The sequence below is a fragment of the Aspergillus undulatus genome (assembly GCF_047715775.1).
Source record: "Aspergillus undulatus strain CBS 261.88 unplaced genomic scaffold BDV17scaffold_35, whole genome shotgun sequence".
Classification (NCBI taxonomy): Eukaryota; Fungi; Ascomycota; class Eurotiomycetes; order Eurotiales; family Aspergillaceae; genus Aspergillus; species Aspergillus undulatus.
The window spans coordinates 15,123-39,787 of NW_027396639.1; the positions used below are offsets into that span (position 1 = coordinate 15,123).

A 24,665-nucleotide genomic window follows, 5' to 3' on the forward strand; every position below is an offset into this window, starting at 1 on the left:
ACTTTCAATATTGATAACCTCTTATTTGAGCTCAAGGTTAACAGTCATCTACCTAGGAATTCTATCATACATTTGATAATATCCAGCTTTATCAACGGCGGTGCAAGTTTCAAGTACGCGTGCATCAGCCGGCTCCTTGTTCCGACATCTGCATAGCTTAGTTCTCTTCACGTATATCTCCCTTTCGTGAAGCATGAAAGGCACAACCGTAACGTAGCAACGCGCCAGATGCCTATATAGCCTAGGGTGCACAAAACCCACGGCTGCGCGAGAGCAGGCACGCAAACGTCATCATTAGACGAGATATGGGAGGAGCAAAATGCGTCGCGCTCCTCTCGGCGAGAGAATCAAAAAGCCGCGGTCGAACGCTTTCCCTGACCCCATGGCCAGTCGCAGAGGGTTTGTCACGCTCCCAGGGCTCCTCATAAACAGATTCAACGGATCGATAAACCCCAACCTAAGTAAGCCAGCCTACTCAGGCGCCTTCCCCGACGTCCCCTGCCCCTGACCCTCAACCTCATTACTCTTCTGAATGAGAAACTCGCCCAGCACGCGTAGCGGGTTCGCGGGTCTAATATATAACCGATTAACACTCTAAAATACTAATCTAGAATGGAATGGGAAACATACTGCTCCCTCGTAACCCCCTTCATCCCCTCCAGCAAATACGGCACGATCTTCTCATTCATGTACACGCGCGCCGGGGCGCCGCCGGGCCGGACGGGGTTCCCATTGCTTGCGTTTGGGTTTGCAACGGATGTGCTTGATACTGCGGCAGGTGCCGGTGCCGGGGTCGGAGTGTTTGCTGCGCCGCCAGTTTGGGCGGGGTTTGGGGTTGTTAGGTCGTGGGCCATGATTGTTGTTGTTGGTGGTGGTATTGGGGGGGTTGATGTCGTGACCGGTGACCGTGCGGACGCTGGTGGTGGGACTGCGTCGGTGGGGTTCGCGTAGGGGTCAAAAATTTGATGGTCTGGGTGGGATTGGAGGGTCCTTTGAGTTTGTGTCTGTGTCTTGGAAGGATGGTGAGAAATATGGATTCGTGGATGAGAGAAGATGGAGGGAGGAATAGAGAATGAAGTCAATTGTGGAATAGAGGTGGCAGTATTTTGGAGTGTCCGGGCGGAGGCAAGGGCGGAGAGTGAATGGGAAGTATGGATGAGGGGCGCAACTTACTGGAGCGTTGTCGGTCATGGTGGTGGGAGAGTTATATATACAATAGTTGCAAGCAAGATTAAGGCAGGTATATGATTAGATGTCCTGGTGTTTGTCTAATAATTATTCCCTGCAGGCCAACGTCAGATGGTGTTTAGCTTCCCCTCCTGTTCTTTAATTGCTCACGTGACCTCGTGTCCCCCCGACACGTGTTCACGCATCGCTTCACGCTTCGAGTCGGGACGAACAACAGCGGCAAGTATCAAAGTTACTGAGAATCTGTCCGTTAATATTGGCTTATCCTCTTTATAACTGTCTGCTTTAAGTTTTCCTTCTGCATGTTGGAGATTTCAGGGCAGATGTCTTCTATCCCCAGCAGAAACATATATCGATAACGCGCTTTTACCGATGCCCTTCTCAAACTTGATCGTCCCATCGCTTATTCTTCCCACACAATGTCCCTTCTGGACTACTGGGATACGAAACGTGCCCCCGTAAAGCGTCGAAAGATCGAACCACAAGTTTCTACACCCAAACCCAAGCCCAAGCCCAGGCCGCGGCGAGAAAGCGAGAAAATCTCCGAATCCTCGGGTTCCTCCCCATCAGACGATAGCCCAGACTTCAAGACCGAGCCTTCGATACCGTTCGCTTCCGTCGATGGAGGACCATTGAAGGATGACGGCGGTGTTCCTCCAAGTAGTCAGACGGATCTTGAATCTGCCCTGCCTACCATCGCAACCGACGCCCACGCAATAGAGAAGTATGAGTCCTCGCAGAAAGCGGAAGCGGAGGACGGGGAGGAGAAAGAATTGTCACTGCAAGAGAGGATGCGAGATGGTAAATGGCGGAAAGGGAAGAGCTCTATCTACGTTGATGCGTTCAACCTGGCGCTGGAAACAGTGCTAGATGAGGAGGCGCATCTCTTCAGTGAAGTGGAGAAGGAGGTGTTTCGGCATTGGAGGGAGTTGTCGTATGAGTCGCAGTACTTGTACGTCTTTCTATCTGCTCCTCCGGGCAAAGTATTGTGACTGACTGTGTTAGATATGTCCGCCTCTTTCTGCGCAAGACTTCCGCGTGGCACCGTGTCGATCGACTTGGCTACTACTCGGATATTGCTAACGTTCCGTCGGTTGTCTCGGACCTAAAAAAGACAAGAGCGTTGTCTGCTTCTGAGGGCTGTGATGAAGACGGCTCAGTGGATACTTTGTGCAGCGATCTGGATCTGGATGGCGAGTTTCGGTTCGCCGATACTATCGATCAGATCACGACCGTGGAAGAAGCGTCGTCGCTTCTCCTGCTTCTCCGACTGGATGAACTAAAGGTCGTCGCGAAAGAGGCCAAAGTCCAGGGAAAGAACAAGCACGAACTAGTCACCGCTTTGCACAAATCGAGCCAGAATCAAACAGGGCTTGGGTGGAGCAACGCCTCGAACACAAACCGGGAAGAGCAATTCGTCAAGAAAATCTTGGATTACACAGGAGACTGTATCCGGCTTGCATCGGGCCCTTATGCACTCTTCGAGCGGGTCCATCTTGTATTCTATCGCTCTACGGAGTGGACCGAGAAATCCCTCACCACTATCATTCTTGCCAAGATATCCCGCAAGAACTTCCCAGAGTACGTCGTTTGCCGCTCCAGCTCGATCTTCCCATCTAGAGAGATTCTCTTGGAATTCGAATCCGCTCTACGAACCCAGTTCCGAATAGACAATGTTCTCGAGTTCAACGGGGCGCCGACGAGGGAACGACTAGAGGAGATCAAAGATCTCGCATACAAAGTCTATCCTCGGTGGCGGACCCTCCTCGAGCAAGAGCAGCAGAAGGAAGATACTATCTACGAATGCGGCGAAGGCGCATACCTCCGCCGCTTTTCGCCAGCCTGGGTATACACCAGAATTCTGCACAAAGGCCTTCACCCCCTTGGCCGGTCCAAGGAGTACAAAGAGGAACACAGAATATTGTCCGAACTACTCGCCCAGCGGCTATTCCATCCCGCTCGACGCGGCGCATGGTACCAGCGCAAAGCCCTCCTAGAAGAACACTACATGGCCACCCTAACACCCACGGAAGGCCGCAACGAAGAAGCTCAAAAGAAGCACTGGAGACGGATTGCCCTAAGAACGTGCGAAAAGGGCCTCGAAGACACAGCTTGCCATCTAATCTACCACTATGATCTCCAGAAGCGCATCCAGAAGCTCGAGAAAGCGCTTAAAGTTGTTAAGCGGGAGCAGCATGACTTTGGGCACGTCAGGCTCGCTAAGCCGGGGGTACGGACGGTTGAGGGTATCCAGATTGTGCGCGAAGATTCGCCGGCTCGAAACACACCCGTCTTCAAAGATAACAGTAACAATAACAGTACCGATGACATGACCACACCCACGCCCAAACGCAGCGGGCCCACCATCTGGCTCGACGAACTCGAAGACGGCGAAGAATGTCGCGTCGAAACCATGTGTCTAAGCTGGTACCGCCATCACGGCTGGAAGGGATACCACTCTGAGGGTGGGATCCTACGAACTCTCGTAAGTCATCACCGACCACCCAATCGTCGACCAACTAATAAGAGTCCAGTTTGCCTACCTCTTCTACGACATCCTCTTCACCTATATCCCAAACGTCTTCCAAACATCCTTCCAAACATGCCCCCTAGACCTACACACAGACTCCTTCTACCCCTCCCGACTAAGTCTCATAAACCACCGACTCGTATCCATAACAAACGGCTCCGCGCTCTCCCTCATCTCATTGGTCCACGAAACATACTCAGAATCCCAACCCTGTGCAATAGGCCTTGACTGGTCCTTCCCCCTCCCAGACCTCCTCGAGATCGCAAGTTGCTTTTCCGGCGAGGCTTTAGCGGCCATATGCAAGATCATGTGCGAGGAGTACGCGGCGAGAGGAAGCGGGGTACCGGATTTGTTTCTGTGGAGTGTGGAGAGAAAGGAGGTTTGTTTTGTGGAGGTTAAGAGTGTTAATGATCGGTTGAGTGATACTCAAAGGCTGTGGATTCATGTGCTTCTTGGGGTGGGAGTTAGGGTTGAGCTTTGTAATGCGGTCGCTAGGGAGGTTAGGAGGGTTTGAGTTTGGGGTTTGGATTTGGTTGCTTGGTGTTTTGGGGTTGGGATGGATGGGTTGGGATCGTTGGATACTGGGGCTTTGGGCCGTATATACTTTGGCATCTCTGCGAATGGTTATAATCGTAACATGTCGATAGATGTACATATTTGAAGCACTGGACATAGACACTATTACACTAGACAGTCCATAATCTACGATCTACGTATGTTAAAATTTAGAGCAGGACAAGAGACTTAAAATGGGTATTTATTGGGTATTTAACTTTTATTTCATTTAATTCTCATCAACTCGCGGCAACAGATCTAGCTAATAAGATAAACCCATCACCAATGGAATCGACACCGCTTCTCCCATCCAGGACTAAGCTATCCATTTCGGGACAATCAATAGCCAGACGGAGTGTAACTTGAACGGCGCGACCCGTCGAGAACCCAACCAACACACAACCTGTCGAAGACAAGATACGCTTAAGCAACAAGGGTGCTGGCAGTAGCGCTCTCGTACTTCCAGGTAGGGGGGAGGACACCGACGGTCTTGTAGTAGCGGGACAGACGGTGGATACGGGACTCGATGAGAATGAGGCGGAACTTGGAGTCCTTGTCCTTGCGGTTGCGCTCGAGGTGCTTGCGGACGGCGACGGCCTGGAACACACAATAGTGGTTAGCGCTTGGTTCGAAGGTGGTTTGGGGGAGTAATTGGTTTTTGGTTGGCAGCTTACCTTCTTGATGAGGTGGTACAGGTCCTCAGGGATCTCGGGGGCAAGGCCTGTGGGACATCACTCTGTCAGTCTGGGACCAAGCAGAGGCATAACCGCGGCTGCGTGAAGCAGACCGGGTGGCTTCCTACGATCGGTGCACTGGTGATGTTGTGGATGGGATTTCGCGCGAATGTGAAAACTTGGACCAGAGACAGCTGGACCAGAGAAGTCGCATCCGCGTAATTTCAATCGCCATCATCCTTTATCCAACCCAGCGCAGCGCACCGCCTACTCATTCTGAGAAAGGGTGATTCGGGTATATCGTACCGTTCGACTTCAGGATGCGGAGGATCTTGTTACCTATTCATCTCATTAGCCCAAAACCCTTCAAAACCTCCCATCGACAACTCCAATGGCTCAAACATACCAGTGACAGTCTTAACCTGAGCAACACCGTGGGAGTCGCGGAGGACGACACCAATCTGGGAAGGCGAAGCACCCTTACGGGCGAGCTTGCAGATGTGGTCGACAACCTGGTCGGGGGTGATCTTGACCCAGGGAGCGGGGGTGCGAGAGTAAGGGAGAGCCGAGGAGGCAATACCCTTTCCCTTGGAGTGAAGACGACCCATTTTGCTTGAGTTTAGGGGTGTGTGTTGTCGAGGACTGGTGTCGGACGGTTGTGGTTGGCGATGCGGTCGAAGCAGGAATCGGAGACAGATGGTTTTTTGTGGTGGAGGAGAAATTCAGTGTGGGGACTGAATCAGGTCACGTGGAATGGAAGAGGTTGTGGGTCACGTGCGTGGTTTCGCTTAGCTAGCTTGAGTTTTCCATGGAGTCGGGACAACTTTTTTTTCTCGGCTCCGTTAGAAGCTGTCGTTTTGTTTCTATCCTCACTGCAGAGTTTGTTTTGTCGCTTTTCAGTTCAAGGATCCCTTATGTCGCGGCTAGATGTTACGCGTTCGTCACAGGGATTATTCTGTGACTCAAGCGAAATTGAGATACGCTTTGGACTGCGCTGCGTAGTAAAGCTCAAGGTAAACTCCCACCTCCCCAACACCCTCTACCTACCCGCATACTCGACTCTTTTATGATGAAACATCACCTTTTTTTTATTCTATTTCTGGTACCTCTTATGTCAGGGTTAGATCCTTGTGGTTGAGCCCGATGATCTAAATGGACTTCTGATCTCGTCTTGTTCTGGCTTTGTTTACTCGGCTGCTTGTCGCGACGCATGGCTAATTGCTTGAAGTTTAGATAGGGTTCGATCCACTCGACCGGGTACCCATACGTGCCAGAAGCCGAAGTACGGTGTCTTCGCTGCAGATAGCATAATGTTAATGGAACATCTTACACTACAAACTCATCCACCGCCGAAGCTTTTCTCGTGCCCATGCACATCTAGATCACCGTATGGACGCTGGTTGGGCACAGATACTCGACTACGTCCAAGTCTTTGAGCTGGTATGCGCAATTAGACTCCCAGCGCATCGTTCGCACTCTGGCTGTCGGCTAGCTGCGGAGTAGCCGGTCCTTGTAGATCCCAGACCACGGTTACCGGCCACAGGCTCTCGGTGGCCGAGCCACGACAGCTCATGAATAATATCTGTGTCCGCAGGCAGTTTAAGTCGTCAGTGTCGCGCACGATGCCGAAACAACATATCGATGTACCAGGTACAACCTGGGAGCTACATTGTAAGATAGACATGTGGTGTATTGAACTTCATCACCGATCCAGGGTCCCCTGCCAACGTGTTCGATAGAGCAAGACGCAGGTGCGAATTATAAGTTAGCACTCTGCAGTACTCCGTATATCACACCGCTGCTCAGCGCAGCAATCGAAACCACCAGGCCGGACTCTCGGGATCATGCTGCGTATGCAAGAAAGCGCACGCATGAACAGCTCATCAGCCATCTCCTGCAGCCCTGTATAAGATAGGATACCCTTGATCTGGTCTTGGTCTTTGCGGATGCGGAATGCGGAATGCGGAAGGTCTGTGCTGAGGTCAGTGCAGGAACCTTAGGGATTTCGTGCTTTCTCATCGATATCCAGACTGCAGGCGGCATATCCTATGTGTGACCGAGGTGATTAGCCGGCATACTTGCAGAGGGACCTGTATATCGATGACGACAGCTCAGGCCGACCCCTCTCAACATCGCTCTTCCATGACCGAGCCCTGCAGGATCCCAATAGTGAGGTGGGCCCGGGAAGGTTTGCTATGGTCGATGATGCGTGCAGCAATAAGAGCGGTGGCTAGCTATGATGGCGGAACGGGTCCTTGGGTTTTGATCATCCTTAGTGACCAGTCCCTGGGCGAGAAAGCGACGAGCGAAAGATCGAGCGAGGTGTACCCCGTAGGTTAATGCTATGTGCAGGATGCGATCTGGCTCAGCAACTCGCTCAAGTACGAGACGTCGATAGGCGTGCCCAGAATGCCCAGTCAGCGCGGGGATGAGCATGTATAATATCAACCGACCATACAATATCGCCGTTCATCTGCATGCTCAACAAAGGCAACTAGACCCGAACCTGAGAGACAACCCGACCTCGTATAAGAGCCCTCATTCCAGGTACAAGTATCGTCTCGTAAAGACACGAGCTGAACAGAACCCCACCCAGCCGTTGGTATCTCAACCGGTATCTTTACGCGCAGAGACGGTACAGAATTGAGCTGAGCGCAATCCAATGACAGCAGCGTGTTGAAGGAAAAAGGCAAAGCTGACGAGTCCCACGAGCTGCAGTCACGTTAACGACAGACCTATGGTGGCGCGAGCTGGGCTTGCCTGCAGAACCAACAGGTCTCACGGTCACGGCCTACCCCGAGAGTCTGGTCTTGATTGGCTGGCTGGGGATGTGATCTTGCCGACCGCGCTTATGCGTCGTCCATACAGACGGGATATATCGTATGCAGCGGTGCTGAGGTGGGAGGTAGAATTGCGGAGGATCGACGAAGAAACCGCCTGGCTGATTGCGATAAGATGAGATGAGATCTTGGGAAAGTGACTGGGGGCTGTTCAGTGTTGGTATGTCAGCCTGTCAACTCGCGAACTTAGAGATTCCAAAGTACCGAGATTTTAACTGGTGAGTCAATCTCATTGTCTTATCTCGGTCATTTCAACAATATGTCGGTGCAGGGTTTATCGCTTTCATTGGTTGCTGATTCCATGTTCCCAGGCGAAGAATGTAAACAGAGTCCTCCGTTCTCCGTTGCAGACCGCATCAATCCTATCAGAGCATCTTGGTCTATAAATTCGGTGGGAATCTGTTGGCTCATGCAAGACGATAATGTCGAGAACATGATAATTCATGATCAGCTTTGAGTGTTCGTGGAGTCAAACGAAAGTAAACTCATCGCCAGGCGATCGAATCCCTTCCGCTTCTCAGGCACGAATGTCGGTGTCTCCGATGGCCACAGCCTCATTGATCCACTGACGGGTCTACAAAGTCCTCGTATTGGCGTCGCAAATTCCTGAAGGCAAAAACGCCGCATTAAATGAGTCAAAATACTTGCTCGGGTCGAAAGGTTGTGCAATCAAACATCACAGAGGGATACCACTGGTTTGGAGATCGGGTAATGCAAGAGTCATGCAACATCATCTAAGAGCAAAAGCGAATCCAGCCCGATGGCCGCTAGATTTTCGGCGAATATGTTCGTTGATGAGCCATCGATAGAATGACGGGGATGATACTGCACTGAACATCTCATCGAGGCTGATTAATGTCATGCTTACTGCGGAGTATAGACAGGGCCCGGAACAATCCAGAGTGATGGATTGATAGTCGAAATATATTGTGGCTGTCGCAGGGTCTCGACCGTTACACTAAGTTGATTGCCCCTCGGGTCGAACTCGAACCCAAGCTGATATTGATAGATGAATTCGTGATTGCGGCGAAAAATGTATCATACTGAGATTTACAGTTCTGTCTTGGCAAATCCTGCGCTTAGAATTAGATTGCGTGGCCACCGGACCTTTTAGCTGGTACCTGAAATAGATTCCACGTGCACGTTAACAGCCTTGTCGTATTTGGAGACACCGCTGCGATATCGCAGTCACCATTATTGTTCGTATGCAGTCAGGTAGCAGACGTCAGAATCATCGGATCAGCAAAGTCAAAATACTGACGGTTTCCAGAGCAGAAATTGCAGGCGTTTCAGTGCCATGGACAGTACTTTGGACAGGTGAAACAATTAGACAAGCTGCGATCGGCACTGCTTCTGTGTTTCGAGAAGCACAAAAATGTACAATGCCGATAATCGTTACTTGATTGCGGCAACGGTCTAAATTGATTTGAATTTTGGGAGTAGCTGGTCCCCTGGAACGACTGAACCACTTCCGCGAACCCTAATTCTACCTGGTCGTTACGGTCGTTCCATGGTTGTCCATGGCCAATAAAGGCACAGGAACGCTGATCGAGCACGCGCGTAGGAAACTCTCTTGGGATTTAGTCTCACTGCGAACACAATATGCGGCTCTTGCATGATGCAGCAATGTTCCTGATTCAGGTAGCTTCACAGAACTATGCTCTGAAGAGCGGTCGGTGACGTACGGAAACCCGCTATCAGCATTGTTGATGAAGATCTAGAATTTGATTTTGCCAGCCGAGGTGAGACCTTACGCGACAGCATTGACCAAAAGCTGAAGCGATCATCGACACCACCATACGTGGAAACTCGAGGATGGCGTAGCCGTACCGACGTCGACCCGCCGAGTCGGTGGAGGAAACGCAGGACTAGGGCTAGGACGCCTCACAGTGGATCAAGCTGCTTCAGAATGCCTGTCACCCCATGGACCATGAAGCAGGGCCATACCGGGACCAGGCCATGAGAGTAAAATGCAAATAAGGATTAATCAGAATTAAGAACGAGAACAAAGAAGATAAAACCCCCAAGGCCAACGGTCATCATTCGTCCGAACGCATTGCAGCCGTCACACGAGCCGAGCTGACAGACGCAGCCATGCGCCAGTGGCCTCGTGCGCTGGGTCGAGGACAAGGCATCAGGGGCAAGGTTGCAGTAGCCGCAGCCCGACTGGCTGTGGTGAGGGAGGCGGCCGAAGTTTATGCGGGCGACAGCTTCAATCAGCACTTGAGCACTGCATGGCGGAGGCGCTAGGCCGGGCCGTGATACTGTTCCTGGTCTAGCTGGAGGCGAGTGGAGGGGACGAGGGGGTGGATGGCCTGACGGAGCCGCGAATCCTTGTCAGCAGCGGGTAACGAGAGCTGGACTCCTGGACTGTCGGGGTCACTTACTCGAGGCCTCGGATTTGGAGAACGGATTCGCGGAGCAATAGCAGACAGGATTATACGCTGCAAGGTTGGTAAATTTCCGGTGTTCTGGTCAGTGCATTGGCTGATCCTTAGTGTCCGTGAAGCTCGCCAGCATGCTTTGTGTTATACTGAATATAAGGGACGGGGGCTAAATCGATCGCGGACGGTAAATCGTGGAGAGAAATTGACAGCGAACCTCTTTCGATGCAGTGGGCCAGTGACAGGATGAGGATGAAGATGAGGTGGAGGAGAGTGGAAGCGGGCTGTATATTACCAGTAAGAGTGGTACGGTACGATACGGTACTGACATGCTGATCGTGATACTCACGCTTCTCTCCGGCTGATTGGAACTCCACGAGCCTCTAGTCTACACTCCCCTGCTCTGCCTGCTCTCTTCTCTGCCTGCACCCCCACCTATCACTCGCTCCCCCTTGATGCCAAGTGTGTCTCCGCCTTTGTCTCGAGGGTTCTTTGTGCATCCCTCAGCCCAATCAGCTGCATCCAGAGGCAAATCAGTCTCAGTGGGTGAACGGGCCTCTACCTTGCTCATCCGTCCCACCGAACTCTCTTTTCCTAGAGATGGACTCCGTTCTATATCTGGCCATGGCTCGCCCCTCCCCTCGTTCCCACGCCTGTTTCCCGTCCCTTCCGCTCGTTGATGCGATAACTTGAACAATATCAACATCACAGTTGCTGTTCAATCGCAGTGTGCACGGCTGCGAGCCTCTGCGACGAGGCCTCCAGCCTGGTTTTCATCGAGTACAGTGCCTAGCTAGGATATGATTAACGCGCCTCTCGTCGCATTGCCCACCGCTACGTTTCAAGAACTTCAATAGTGATACTCGCAACATGTCTAACGCCACTTTGAATGGAGGCTGTCCTGCTCCATACTACCAGGAATCGCTTTTTGACGATGGTGGATGTGCGTTGTCCCTCAATCCCATGTACTTGACCCCACTGACCGCGGTTTATAGTTATGGAAGGACGTTTCTGCCAGGTAACGCCTACACCAGCCGGCAATGTTTCCTGCTGCCTTCCATGTCCACAAGCTTCGTGGATGTATGGAGATGGTATGGTCCCTCTGACGGCCTCTGCTGCTTTTACTAATGTCGTGGTTAGATATCCAGGAACAAACGAGAATCGCAAGCTGGGTCTCCGTCGCCGTATTACCTCTTTGCATCTTCCTCCTCATATCATACGCGGTACTGCCAGCAAAGCGAACGCACCGTCACTACTTGAGTATCTGCTTTACCCTCGGCATCTGCTGCATGCAAATCGCATTCATTATTCCCCTCGGGACAAAGCCAGAGCAATGCTACAATGAAATAACCCCGCGAGACATGCACTCGAGCTTGTCATGCGCCTTTACCGGCGCAATGCTTCTTTTCGGTGGATGGGTGGTCGTGGCTTTCAGTTTAATCCGCACAATTGCTTTCCACCTTCAAGTATGCTGGGAAGTGGTTCTCGGCCCAAAGTTTATGTGGGGTGCCTTCATCACCGGTCTGGGGATACCTGTCATCGGAACATCCATCATGCTTGTTCTAACGGGGGTATCATTTCGATTTGGAGACGTCTGCCACATCAACATCGAGAAAAGTCTGGAAGACTATTGGATACCTATCATTGCATTCTCGGGCGCGTCTCTAGTCATGCAGTTCACCACCATGGGGTACTGTGTGCATATTTATATCAAATCGCTCTACGACACTGCTTCGACCACCAACAGTTCCAACATTCCATCATACACCGCGAGCGCTACTACGCTAACAGCCCGTCAGGCATACCGCCGCGTCCGCAAGATCCTCAAACTTCAATGGCGAAGCAACTGCCTCGTGCTTGTCATTCTCGCCAACGTCCTCGTTTTCGCCTGCATTTTCATCAAAACAGACAACCAGCTCAATATGACACCAGAGAATCTCCAAAAGGCCCTACCATGGGTTACCTGCCTCGTAGTTGCCAGAGGCGACAAGACGCGATGCTTCGACGAGGCCGAGCAATTCGGCCCCAAACGAGCTATGCTACTAGCTCTCTTGATTCTCCTCACCCTCGTCGGGTTCTGGAACTTTATTCTCTTTGCGCGCCCCTCGATGTTTGTCGGCTGGTGGGACCTGCTCTTTCGGCACAAAGACCGCGCCCAGTTCGAGTTCGTCTCCGCCGACGCGCGGAAGAACCGAAGCAACAGCTACGAAATGCTCACCAACAACGGGTTACCCTCGTACAAGAGCCCCGAGCCATATGTGGAGCCGTACAAGGGCCCCTACGTGCGCTCTCCCAGCCCAGCGTATACAGCTCGCACAATGAGCCCCGATCTGAACAACCACTACGGGCGCGATGCGCGATACGTACGACCGTCAATGAGCTTCTCTGGGCCACGACCGCCAACCTCACCAAAGGGCGGGCACGACTGGGATCCAACGTCAACGTTTGCGCCGGGGTACCGATGACAGCACTAGACTTTCTTTTCTACTTATTCCCTGCTTCACATATAATGTCAGCATAAAAAGCATAACATTGTATATCTACGACGCGCATGACTGTATACCCACTAATTTATTTCTATCTGTCAATGTTCTTTCTTTCTCTTTCTGACGAGCACTGCATTAACTAAACAAGTGGTCTTACCCGCCAAGGAGTCCAAGGATTGCCCCAACACGTCGCTATTTCCGATTTCTTCCCGTTCTCTTCTTTTCCTTGCGTCTCCGATTACTTGGTCAGCTTGCGTGGCGAACCCGTGTTACAGGACCGGAGTATCGGGTGTCATGGAGTCATTTGGATCCTAGAACAGAGCCAGAGACAAAGACAGGTGCTTGGCGTTTCTTTTCTAACTAGAGCACTACACATCATAGTATACGAATACAACCACAATACGACACAATAATCGCCCAGTTCGTCTCACAAAATAAGCAAGTAGACAAAGGAACTGGAATAATACAGAGCAGAGTATGTAGTACTGACTCTGGTGTCTGGTACTGGTGCCCCTGACAGGGATCCAACGACCCAAACTTGGGCACTGCACTCGGTTCTGCCATTGAACCATCAGACCATGCCATGCCATGCCATCCATGATTCGACTTCAACCTCATCCACGGATGTTCTTTGACCCCTGCAGATCAGCCATACACCACGACCACTCTTTGTGTTTGGTTCAATAGTCTGTACTCTGTACAACGTCAGAACTTCAGATTCAGAACTGACCAGCAGTTCCTCAACATCAAAGGACTCCGAACTATCTATGGCACTTAGCTCCAGACTATTGTATTCCGTACTACTACCCAAGCCGGAAAATCCGACATGAGAGCGAAAGCGAAATGGACCCCAAAGCTAATTCCTGTCGATCATGATAGTTTTCAATGAACCTTTGACATCAAGCCATCCATGCCCGGACTCTCCTTTGTGTTGTGATGACTGAATCTAATCAGGATCTCGTGCGTTGTTCTAGAAGGTCGCAATAGTCCACCCCCCCCCCCCCCGGACCCCACTGAACTGAGAATAGAAATGACCGGGGTTGTCCAATCTGACTCGGTCAGTATAGCTCTCGTCGGGCGTCTTGCAACTTAGTTGACCCAAAAATGTGGTGTATACCCCAGACGCACGCAGGAAAATGAAACTCTCGGCCCGACAATGTGAGTTATTAACTACATGCGGTCTTCAAACTTAGTCTTCTTGGGAAAGGGGAACAACTCGAAATATTCTAGAAACCAACCCAACCCCGGACACAATGTTCGCCCCATCGGAGTATTATACTCCGGAGATAGTAGATTTTCACGTTGGTTACCCAACTCAAGCAGAGAGCGCACCGACAGCCTCATTCAGGGTATTTCCCCGGCCACGGTAGCGGTCTCAGTTAAGACTAAAGCTAAGTCTAAGACTACCTTAAGAGATAGCGTACCTGTCAGAATTTAGCGGCATGCACTCCGTCTCCTACTCCTGGTCCTGGGTTCTTGGGACTCGGAGAATGAATGTTCTAGAACAGTTGGATATTAATCTACATTGATCTCTTAATCTAATGTTACTTAATCTAGCTTTCTTGGGTTCTTACCCCTCATTAAGATACTCTGTATCGGATGTAGGGATTTAGGGTAGACGAGCTAGTGTATACGATTACTCCGCACTTAGCATCGTCTCTGTCCTGTCCCGGCGCAATTGTCAGTATGAATATAGAGTAGGCAAATCCATGACGCAAAAAACCTGAACAGCAAGTACCGCAAAGCATGAAAGTACATACAAGTACTGAGAAACTCCCCCGACGACATGGGTCCCGTCTGCCTCCGTATAAAAGGGCACTGTCGAGGAGAAAGACAAGAATCTTTCCGTCCTTCGAGATCCTTCCTCTCCGCAGCGCCGGATTCTGCCGAAGGCTCGAAGATGTTCGTTTCGTTTCATCTACCGTGTTGTTCCTGGGTGAATGAAATGAACAATGGCACTGATATTGAGAGCCGGCCGAGACGAGACGGTGGCCGTTATCCATCCTTCCTAAATACTTTCAAAACGTGGAGACGGAAACTGGGGTAGATTACCAAGTATACATAGACAGGCACGACAATTGGAGTAGTAGGTACCTGGACAGTGGATTGAAAGTTTGAAACCCATCCAAGTTTTCAGGTCTCTGGCACTTCTGGCCCTTTTTCGCGGGCGTCCAATTCTCGGGATGCCTGTCCACTTTCCTCCAAATGGATTCCATTTCCATACTCCGGTAAAGAGAATGCAATAACGAATGGTGCGATTCGGTAGCATGGGGTTGCCTCGGTCGTTGGAGTAAGTACACGAACACCGATGGGAAGGAGAGAAAGGGAGACCGTGAAAGGCATGGCAATTTCATGTGATGAACAGAAGAAAATGCAGTGGTTGACGGACGAAACCGCAATAGCAGGTGTGTGACAGGGTTCATGTGACTATTAAACCTACTGGGCTGGATACTACCTAGTAGGGTACTACGTCCAAAGACGTTGAACGGTTGGGCGCTTTATCAGTGGGTTACCTAAGGTACTACTACCTCTATACTATCTAGACGGTAGACTATAGGAGTATTGTGTTTCGAGGTTGGCATTTTGCACATTTGCATTTCTCGCTATGGTACATCACAACTCAAGGAAACGGAACGAAACGAAACGAAGCGAACCCCGACCCCAAACTGAAGCAACCCCTGTCCTGTTATGATAGTCTCCCGGGAATCTCAGATGGTAAAAAGACACCGTGAAATAGAATAATATGAATAATAGATTTGGTCCAATTCGATTACCAGGCGTTGACGTCGAAGTTTTCCTAGCGAGACAAGTTAGCTTATGAGAGTACTTTGTAGCGAGGGTTGCCTACCTCGGAAAAGTACGTTGTGACAACAGTCCGGTCGGAGAACTTCCTGCCCGCAAGCGACTTCAGTGCGGCCGTGGTGGCTTCAACTGTCTCGAACTTGACGAATATCTTGCCTACACCAGGGGACTGCCGACTGCCGCCTGTCGGACGAGGAATCTTGAGTTCAATGACTCGGCCAAATTTGGAGCATTCCTCGTGCACATCATCGCAGATTTCTATCCCAGTTAGCACGGCTCTTGACATTTAGATGAGATACCTACCCTCGTAATCCTCGTTATCCATGAGCTCCTCTGGGGTCACCATGTTCAACAATTGCAGCACCCGAGTGCTCTCGAGGTCCTGAGATGTGGTCTTGGCGAACATCGACATCGCATTGACACCCATGTCCAACCCGGCTGCCTGTGTCTGCCCAATACTGGCGCGAACGACCTTGAGGTGGCGGTCTCCCAGCTCCATCCCGTTGAGACCTTGCACGGCGATAGTGGTAGTCGCGGGGTCAGCGTACTCGCAGAAAGCAATTCCCCGAGATTCCTCGGTCGACGCATCTTTGACCAAAACAAAAGACTTGAGCTCGCCGAATGACTTCAGTAGCATCGTTACTGGCTCCTCAGGGATGTATTGCGGGATGTTCGAGACACAGATTTTGTTGGGCGAATCCGGTACGTCCTTCATTGCAGTGTCTCCTTCAAGGTCCTGTTCAGCAAGGTTGGGAACAATGTAGTCCTTGGGCCGTCGCACTTCTAAGCCCTTGGATGCACCGTTTTCTGCCCCATTTCCGACGTGATCCTCCATTATGATTCCATCGAATGCAAGCGCAACTGTAGTGTCGTTGGGCGATTTGAATTCGAGTAGTGCGTAGGCGCGGTCGTCTGAGATCTGGGCCGAAATGCAAGGATCAATGCCCTGAATGACATTGAGGCCGTTGAGTTGGAGGTTGAAGAAAGAAACCAGGGCATCCGGTGTGACGTTCGGTGGCAGGCTGTACACGAACAGACGCTTGGACTGTCGGGAATGGGAAGGCTTGAGGGCTGAGGTATCCGCAGAGCCACCACCGGGCTGGTTCATGAAAGCCTGGAGACGACTGGGATCCATCGGTTGCTGTCGAGGAGCTCCCGGAAGCGGGAACATGCCTGAGAGCTTCGCCTGCTCCGCGGTGACATTCTCATAACCAGGTGGCTTGATGTCCCACTGTGTCAAGCGTCGCCGCCTCGTCAACACCGACTGCACATCGGTCAAGTCAGGCGTCGGCTCCCTCTTGCGCGCAGGCGACGGGCTCCTCTTCCTTTCCCTCTCTCTTCTCTCGCCTCCGCCCCGGTCACCGCGGTCACCGCGCTCTCCCCTCTCCCGTCTAGGCCGCTCATCGAACAAATCTCTGTCTCTCTCGCGACGCGATGGCCGCTCATCAAATTCTCTTCGTCGGCGATCGCCGCGGTCCCGGTCGTAGTCCCGGTCGTCCCTGCGACTCGAGTAGCGATCCTCCCGTTCCCGAGCGCGGTAGTCCCGGCTGGAAGAATATGAGTCGGCTTCGGCTTCGCGGCGGGAGCTCCGGGAGCCGTAGTGGGGGGATCTCGATCGTCTTCTCTCGCCTCTGTCTCCGCGTTCGCGTCGCTCGTCGCGCTACAGAATGTTAATGGAGCTCCACTAAATCGACGTCCGTACTCACGTAGTAGTCCCTAGAGCGACCGGAATCGCCACCTGCTTTCAATTAGCCATCGCGATCAGCCGCAAGTTTCAGATTGCTTCGCCGACATACCTCTGGACGAGTAATTATCGCCGTTCATTTCGTATCCGGCGCGATTTCACTTTTCTCAAAGCTCCTGTCTCGATCTTTGTCCGTCGGGTGGCGGCGCGAGCAAACGACCGTCGAGCCTCGAGTCAACAAGGCCAGCAAATGCAAGGGTAGCAGAGCCAAGTACGAGAAGGTCGAGGACGTGCAGAAAAGGGATGATCGAAATGACAGCGAGCGATGTGCAGATAAAGCTGCGCTGGGCGAAAACTCTCAGACTCCAGACCGACGAGAGCACCTGCCAGACTAGTCCCAACACGGTTAGCACAGTCCCAGCGGAGAGCTGACCGCCTGCTTTACCAGAAATGAGCACGGCAGTATCAACATCTTTCGCGACATGCGAGGACAGCAACTTCACGTTGCCATTGTTCGTCTCTGGAATTGAATATGACGGTAGGCGCATTCTCGGAGTGGCGCAAGCTGCCTATCAGCATCAGTGAGCTATGCATCAATACCACTCTGCGATGTGGCCAGTCATTCCGGTACGCCTCCTAGCCTGCATTCCCATCCCTGACAGCCGCTAAGTGAATCTAGATGGCACAAACTCGCCGATGAAGACGAATGGCGTTGCGTCCTATACGGCCGATTGGTGTCCTTGAAACAAGATACAACACATCTTCACTACAGAACTTACCTCAATCCCAAGTCTCCCGACTCAAACGACAAAGACACAACCCTAGCAATCATAAAACACTACTTCAACCTATCCTCAGACCTAAGCATTCTCTACGCGCAATGGTCCTCATCAGACCCCAACTTTCGCAAGAAAGCCTCGAGCTTCACAGGGATCCGCATCCTACGCCAAGACGCCTGGGAAGCGCTCATCTCATTCATCTGCAGCAGCAATAACAACATCGCGCGGATCGGGCAGATGGTTGAGAAGTTGTGCGTGAACTATGGGGCTCATGTCGCGGACGTTAATGGCCGGGCTTACCATGATTTTCCGCCGGCAGAGCTATTAGCGGAGGATGCGGGCGTCGAGGCGAAATTGCGGAGTCTGGGGTTCGGGTATCGGGCGAAGTATATCTATCAGACGGCGATCATGGTTGCGAAGGAGAGAGAAAAAGGCTGGCTGGATTCGTTGAGGAACCTCGAGGCTCCTGCTTTTGGATCGGCTGAGGCGACGATTAGCGATGATGGGGAGTTGCCGCCTGAGGGGAGGAGCGGGTACCGTGAAGCGCATGAGAAATTGCTCGAGTTGCAGGGTGTTGGACCAAAGGTCGCGGATTGTGTGGCTTTGATGGGCCTTGGGTGGGGAGAGTCCGTGCCGGTTGATACTCATGGCAAGTTACCTCTTTGTTCTATACCTTTCTGAGCTAAGCTAACTAATGCAGTATGGCAAATTGCCCAAAGAGACTATAAATTCGGTAAAGGGTCCCATAAATCCCTGACGAAAGCCACATACGACGCCGTTGGTAATCACTTCCGTAAGCTCTGGGGCAAAGAAGCCGGATGGGCGCATAGCGTGCTATTCACCGCCGATCTAAAGACATTTTCGGATCGCCTGGTTGCCACCACGAAGCAGGCCAAGGTTGACGTGAAGGTGAAAGAGGAGGAAAGTGAAGAGAACAAGACACAAATAACCGCAACCGCGACGGTCACAAATGTCGCGCTGAAGAGGGCTGCGGATGAAGACAAGATCAAACTTGAACCGGACGACAAGAAAGCCAAAGTGGCCACCAAGACTACCACTACCAACGCCACACGGCGAACCTCGAGGCGACTTCGACCGTGAGAAAGGGGACTTCATCATGTAGCGATGCCCCCAGCTCTTCGTCATGTACCCCCAATGCGCAACGAAGCCATCGCAGTACCATGAGTTAGATGCTGGGATACTCCCGTCTCGTTTGCAGTTCCAGGTTCGGCCAACCAGTCGTCCTCAGTGGTTTGGGGCAAGTCCGTCGACGAGGGAACGTTGCCCTGGATTTGAGGAGACGGGAATCCGGATTTTCTAATGCCAGCACCCTGAGCATCTCCTACCAGGAAACCATAATAGCCCCGCCGGGTGATTCGTGCACAGGTTCTCCATCAGCACTGAACCACGCGCCTTCACTTCCCCAGCGCCGGACTGTATGCCATGATAAACCAAAAGAGGATTATGTCAGGAAGTCGACATCCCCGGCCTTATTTGCTGAGAAATAGTGTCTCGACAGAGGTCAGCTATGCGCAGATCAGTGCCAAGGACGGCTAATTGAAATACAACAAGCCACATCAGACAATGAAGTGAGAGCTGCTTTGAATCTCGCTTTCTATCTACTTGAATTCGTAGAAGCCACTCAAGAGACTTAGTGGGCGTACTTCCAGCGGAACCTGCGAACTGCTCAAAGATACAAATAAGAATAAAGGCTAGACAAAGACCTGCTTCCCTTTGGCATTACGAGTCTTTCATGAGTATGAACAAAGGCCCTTCATTGTCCTAAACACTCAAAGACAGGATGCAGAAAGCCTAGTGAGCCATTGTTGAGTTAACCATTTATAAACCAACAATAGCCCTCTCCCCAGACCAGAAGAGATAATCTCCTATCTCGACATTCAGCTCATTCGACAGAGAATGGCACCTAAGCCTGTGCGTATCCTAGCAGGGTCTCTCCCAGGCGCGCCAGAACAGGGCCAATAGAAGCTCATTTCCCAACTCTCGTCTTTTCTCACGCCAGAATATCCGGCATGCAAAGACTATTTTCTGCGGCTACAGGGTACCTAAAAAGAAATGGAAAGTCCTGGTGATATTCAGGGAACCAGAAAGGCCGAAGCGTCGCGCACATGTAAAGAAGTATATGGATTGTTTCTTTGGCGGCTCCCCAGAACAGGATATACTTCTACAGGAATGGGAAGATATTGACACCCTGCCTTCTGAATTCGTGGCTCATTGGCGCGAGAATAACGAAATTGCAAGGTCTCTCTTTATACGAAATGAACAAGAATGGAAACACATGATCAAACAGTGTTTCTATAACCACTGCTGGAAATACCACGTTGATGACAAATATGGCAGGCGTGAGGAGAAGGTCGAGAGTCATCATCCAAGCATCTTCAAAGACATACGGCTAACTGGGAGGATGCATTGTCTGAATCTGCCACTGAAACTTTATGGTGACCAGGGGTTCTCAGCCAGTCCCCATCAAGAGGATGCGATACAATTTCATGTCAATTACCTCACGTCTAGCTAGCTTTATGAGTCTATCTTGTTGATTGGCGCTCTCATGTTAGCGAGTAGCACCAGTAGCAGTATGCATATTAACTACCCAAGGCGGTTATGTTCTCCTGACTTATAGTGTCTTTAATGACAGCCATTATGCCAACAGCTGGCTTTTGCTGTAGTAGACTACTGGTGAAATTCGCATGGCATTGGTATTGTTTGATGATGCCTTGCCCATCGAAGGCCAACAGCAATAGTATAAATAAGTTGGAGACCTGTTGCAGGCGCTATCTGACCCGAGGCTTGGAAACAAGGTGGACGTGTAGCGTTCCTTCTTGAGGGCACGGTTGGTCACCTGGTGCGAATCCTTCGGTGGACACTGGCACCCAAACTAACGTTTTGACAGTTTATCAAAGGGAAATCGACTTATTTCAGAATATAAAGAACAGAGTCCAGCGGAAGAGCTAATACTGAGCTCAGCGGCGTACCTAGATCCCAAAATCAACTTCTTGCCCTTGCAAAAAGGCATAAAGAAGTACAGGGTCCGGTGTCAATTCTTTATCTCTCTTGAAACCTAAGAGCCATGTATACAACGGGACTGAAATTAAGCTCAATCATGACCCGATATTCTTGAATGCACGATCCTTCCAAAGACGAGTTTCGAACCAAACTTCAATCTATATTCCTGGTCTTCTCTGAAACCATTGAATATCCGAGGATATAAAGCAGGATAAAGGCCAGACATAGTCCCATTTCCCTTTGAATGATGTGTCCTGAAACGATCTGTTGCATAACAAAGGGCATTGATGTTCTAAGCCCTCAAGAGTACAAAGCAAAATCATGGGGCCAGCTCCCGTTTTAATTGATATGTAGTATTATAGAACAGGCTTATTGGCCCTCTCACCAGTATCAATACTTATCTATCAACTTCCGGATCAGTTCTCTTCATGAAATGACGTCTGAACAGAAAGTATCGCTTGATGAACCGAAATTGACGGCAGCGAACCCCATCCGTATCCTAACAGGTGTTCTTCTGAAAGGCCCAGAGTCGGGTGATGAGGAAACTACTAAGCAACTTTCAAGGCTTCTTCGCGGTTCTGAATTTTCACGCAATAAACCGACGCCTATGACTGTCTATTCCCGAGCGCAGTGGTTTAAGGCATGAACACCAATCATCAGATCGATACAGTATAGATCAAGGTCAATCCCAACCTACCGGCCATTCGCTTCTCGCACCTAGCCAGCCTTGCCAACCGGGCTGGAGAAAAGGTCCAGGAGGTAAATACCAAGCCAGCCCGCAATTCCAGGCAGAAGGCAATACCACGATATCTGGCTCGATTAATAGTCTCCGGTTCATCCACTGCAAAAGTCAGCTGTCGGAGGTAGACGATGCCTCCCCTCGTTCCCTGGATATCAGCATGGCTGGCTGTCCTTCGTAGAGATACAACTGCTCGGAAATGTTCTACGTATCTGTACCGTTTCCTGAGCTTGGTGGATATATAGTATATACTGTCCGCGAATTCCCCATGTCACCAGTAGATACTGATCGCACCCTGCCAGGAGACTTCTTCAAGAGCCAGCACCTCTATCCAAGAATGGATGTAGACGGAATAACGTCCGTTGGCCGCCAGAAGCTACCAGAAATCCATGTTCTCTTCCCTTTTCCCGTAAAATCATATTACAGAAGAGCGTCGGTCGCGTTTCTACTCACCCAAGAGAGACCCCGATCATGATCCCTGCTCCGTTGCCATGCCATCCTTGCAGGCGGCAAGGTGATCAGTCAATCTATCCAGTCCATATTGCAATTCCTTTTCTTTTCCTTTTCTCATCTCACCGTCAATCCAACATCACCCTCGCCATGCCCATCAACGTCGGAGTCATCGGCTACGGCTTCTCAACCAATCATTACCATATCCCCTTCATATCCGCCATCCCAGAGTACAAGATCACCGCAGTATTACAACGAGCAGAGGCTCCATGCGATATCTCCACCGCTGAGCGCGGGTCTCACTGCACCGTCGACCTGCCCGGTATCAGACACTACCGCACCCCAGACGAGTTCTTTGCGGATCCAGACACGGAGCTTATTGTTGTTGCTACGCATGTCGATACGCATGCGTTGTTTGCTGAGAGGGCGTTGACGGTTGGGAAGCATGGTATGTACTTCTCCCGCCAAATTTCGCTGTCATTCATTCTTTGAAACCACAAGAATACCCTAAGCATTCACTAACTTGTACTGCGAGCTATCTAGTACTCGTCGACAAGCCCTTTGTCCGCTCAACAGAAGAGGCAGACCGTGTTATTGCACTAGCCAAGGAGAAGGATCTGATCATTACATGTTACCAAAATCGACGATGGGTTAGACGGCCCCATCCCCACGCTAGGTCTACAGTGCTAACTAATAACTGCAGGACGGCGACTTCCAAACCCTCCGTCACCTGATGTCCCAAAACGCCCTGGGCAACATCGCCGAAGCAGAATTCCACTACGACTTCGAGTCCCCTCCGTGGTTAGGCCAAATGAACAAGAAGGAATATACACCTGGGGACGGGCACTTGTTTGCTCTAGGTATGCTTGCTCGTGGCTTCAGCCACGATCCATCCCCCACTGCCTGCCATTGTATCACCGTACAACAATTGACCAGTTTTCGAGAACCATAGGAGCCCACACCTTCGACCAAGCACTTACTCTCTTCGGCCGACCCACGTCAGTTACAGCGTTCCTGCGCGCTCAGCGCGGGATTGAAAGCGATGTTGAGGATTCGTACACCGTGATCCTGCAATATGGCGGTGACCAGAGAAACCTCCTAGTTACGGTGAAAAGCGAGGTGATTACACCACTGAGACGGCAATTGAAGCTTTTTGTTCGCGGGGGTGAAGGGTCATATATAAAGGTGAGCGAGCCCTAACCAGTTATCAATCACTCTTTTATATCAACTACGGAGACCAGACCGGGCGGGGAAAGCTAACACAACGAGCACATAAACAGTGGCAAGCCAAAAGCACCTGCCCTCAAGAAGAACAAATCTTCGCCGGCGCACACCCCCTAGAGCCGAATTTCGGAAAAGAATCACCGCACCTCCACGGTGAACTAACAACGTACAAAGAGTTCGACGGCAAATACCAGACCTACGATCCTGAGAGCGAAAAATACACTGGTCTTTACCCGACCATTACAGGGCGGTGGCTTGGGCTCTATGAAAATCTGGCTGATGCGATTCGTGCGAGGGCGGAGCTAGAGGTTCGTATGGGGCAGGTTAGGGATGTGCTTAGGGTTATTGAGCTTGCGAGGGAATCGCATTCGCGGGGAGTGACGGTAGCTTGGAGGGATTGAGGATTGCTGGTGTATTTGCTTGCACTTGCCCACGCATAAAACCTACAGGTTCACGCTCTATGACAATGTACCATAGATAGATCTTTGCGCCCAAAGGACGAGGATGTCCCCATAACTACGTGCACAATTCACCGTCCCCTCCATCATCCAGCTGTCTGTATGTAGGTTTCAGTCAAGTCAGTCTTCCCAATCAAAGCCCTACGTACATAGTCAATGCTCAACGCGCACTTGGCCTCGGGCGGGTATGCATACCCACCTGAAGGCTTATAAGAGGTGAACTGCTTTGGTAGCCGGAGTTATATCTCGGTAGCATTCTATTCATATCCAGACTATTCTAAAGAAGGCGCGACCAAGACCCGTGAAAACAATACTCGGATCCGTTCAACATGGAAGGAACGACTGAGATTGGAACATCTTGGCGCCAGTACTTTGACAAGGAGCGATCGAGTTTCTAAAGTTGACGCGGATGGGAAGGAGCATCCAGATGTACAATCAGTGATTTCCTCTTAGGCGTGTGAAGCGGGCTTGGATGTGGTCTTTTGCTGCTGTGATTGAGGGTGAGTCGGTTACGTCCAGCTGGACTGGTGAGATGGTGCTTTAATATTGGGCAGGGAGCGGAGCGTCTCTGCGGCGGAGTTGGCCTTGGAGATGTCACGGCTGCCGTGTATGATGTTATAGTCGCCAGAGAGTATGAGGTTTTCGGCTATCTCGAAGCCGAGGCCTTGGTTTTCGCCTATAGATCAGTCAAGAGGATTACTTAGTGGGTGCTCTATGGGACGTGGATGGATGTCGCCAACAGTGCAGTGGTAGGGAAGGGCGTACCCGAAATGAGCACGATGGTCTGTGAAGCCGAAGACATAATGACTGACAAGAAATCGAGGAAGATGAGTCCCAACTTCAGACAAAAA

At 51.1% G+C, this 24,665-nt stretch overlaps 10 protein-coding genes across 10 annotated transcripts; 4 read left to right on the top strand and 6 right to left on the bottom strand.

Moving 5' to 3' along the window:
• Nucleotides 1-471: 471 nt before the first annotated feature.
• BDV17DRAFT_292677 (DPY30/SDC1 family protein) lies at nt 472-854 on the bottom strand (the record flags this gene model as incomplete). The annotated part of the gene is made up of 2 exons (XM_073762420.1): nt 472-571; nt 631-854. 2 exons carry the CDS (start codon nt 852-854, stop codon nt 472-474), a joined length of 324 nt encoding a protein of 107 aa, XP_073614074.1.
• A 570-nt stretch (nt 855-1,424) lies between these two features.
• On the top strand, nt 1,425-4,415 carry BDV17DRAFT_267105 (fanconi-associated nuclease 1). The gene is made up of 3 exons (XM_073758329.1): nt 1,425-2,140; nt 2,194-3,673; nt 3,723-4,415. Exons 1-3 carry the CDS (start codon nt 1,608-1,610, stop codon nt 4,230-4,232), a joined length of 2,523 nt encoding a protein of 840 aa, XP_073614075.1. The 5' UTR covers nt 1,425-1,607; the 3' UTR covers nt 4,233-4,415.
• A 44-nt stretch (nt 4,416-4,459) lies between these two features.
• BDV17DRAFT_128885 (40S ribosomal protein uS15) lies at nt 4,460-5,976 on the bottom strand. Its single transcript, XM_073754120.1, has 4 exons — nt 5,354-5,976; nt 5,254-5,286; nt 4,948-4,994; nt 4,460-4,870 (listed from the first exon to the last, which is right to left on the bottom strand). The coding sequence occupies exons 1-4, from the start codon at nt 5,553-5,555 to the stop codon at nt 4,697-4,699; spliced, it is 456 nt and encodes a 151-aa protein (XP_073614076.1). The 5' UTR covers nt 5,556-5,976; the 3' UTR covers nt 4,460-4,696.
• Nucleotides 5,977-10,946: 4,970 nt separating this feature from the next.
• On the top strand, nt 10,947-12,831 carry gprM. The gene is made up of 3 exons (XM_073754121.1): nt 10,947-11,114; nt 11,167-11,262; nt 11,312-12,831. Exons 1-3 carry the CDS (start codon nt 11,042-11,044, stop codon nt 12,634-12,636), a joined length of 1,494 nt encoding a protein of 497 aa, XP_073614077.1. The 5' UTR covers nt 10,947-11,041; the 3' UTR covers nt 12,637-12,831.
• Nucleotides 12,832-14,037: 1,206 nt separating this feature from the next.
• BDV17DRAFT_267123 (uncharacterized protein) lies at nt 14,038-14,983 on the bottom strand. The gene is made up of 2 exons (XM_073758330.1): nt 14,752-14,983; nt 14,038-14,695 (listed from the first exon to the last, which is right to left on the bottom strand). The coding sequence occupies exon 2, from the start codon at nt 14,658-14,660 to the stop codon at nt 14,238-14,240; it is 423 nt and encodes a 140-aa protein (XP_073614078.1). The 5' UTR covers nt 14,661-14,695; nt 14,752-14,983; the 3' UTR covers nt 14,038-14,237.
• A 425-nt stretch (nt 14,984-15,408) lies between these two features.
• BDV17DRAFT_299194 (splicing factor u2af large subunit) lies at nt 15,409-17,283 on the bottom strand (the record flags this gene model as incomplete). Its single annotated transcript, XM_073763828.1, has 5 exons — nt 15,409-15,454; nt 15,506-15,717; nt 15,763-17,119; nt 17,166-17,197; nt 17,256-17,283. The coding sequence occupies 5 exons, from the start codon at nt 17,281-17,283 to the stop codon at nt 15,428-15,430; spliced, it is 1,656 nt and encodes a 551-aa protein (XP_073614079.1). The 3' UTR covers nt 15,409-15,427.
• A 121-nt stretch (nt 17,284-17,404) lies between these two features.
• BDV17DRAFT_129139 (8-oxoguanine glycosylase OGG1) lies at nt 17,405-19,206 on the top strand. Its single transcript, XM_073754122.1, has 3 exons — nt 17,405-17,770; nt 17,823-18,571; nt 18,623-19,206. The coding sequence occupies exons 1-3, from the start codon at nt 17,676-17,678 to the stop codon at nt 19,021-19,023; spliced, it is 1,245 nt and encodes a 414-aa protein (XP_073614080.1). The 5' UTR covers nt 17,405-17,675; the 3' UTR covers nt 19,024-19,206.
• An 859-nt stretch (nt 19,207-20,065) lies between these two features.
• On the bottom strand, nt 20,066-20,359 carry BDV17DRAFT_267133 (uncharacterized protein). The gene has a single exon (XM_073758331.1). The coding sequence runs from the start codon at nt 20,306-20,308 to the stop codon at nt 20,105-20,107; it is 204 nt and encodes a 67-aa protein (XP_073614081.1). The 5' UTR covers nt 20,309-20,359; the 3' UTR covers nt 20,066-20,104.
• Nucleotides 20,360-22,265: 1,906 nt separating this feature from the next.
• On the top strand, nt 22,266-23,929 carry BDV17DRAFT_267136 (uncharacterized protein). The gene is made up of 5 exons (XM_073758332.1): nt 22,266-22,580; nt 22,676-22,782; nt 22,836-22,992; nt 23,085-23,317; nt 23,413-23,929. Exons 1-5 carry the CDS (start codon nt 22,283-22,285, stop codon nt 23,755-23,757), a joined length of 1,140 nt encoding a protein of 379 aa, XP_073614082.1. The 5' UTR covers nt 22,266-22,282; the 3' UTR covers nt 23,758-23,929.
• Nucleotides 23,930-24,323: 394 nt separating this feature from the next.
• BDV17DRAFT_292684 (uncharacterized protein) lies at nt 24,324-24,616 on the bottom strand (the record flags this gene model as incomplete). The annotated part of the gene is made up of 2 exons (XM_073762421.1): nt 24,324-24,490; nt 24,580-24,616. The coding sequence occupies 2 exons, from the start codon at nt 24,614-24,616 to the stop codon at nt 24,324-24,326; spliced, it is 204 nt and encodes a 67-aa protein (XP_073614083.1).
• Between the last annotated feature and the right edge of the window lie 49 nt (nt 24,617-24,665).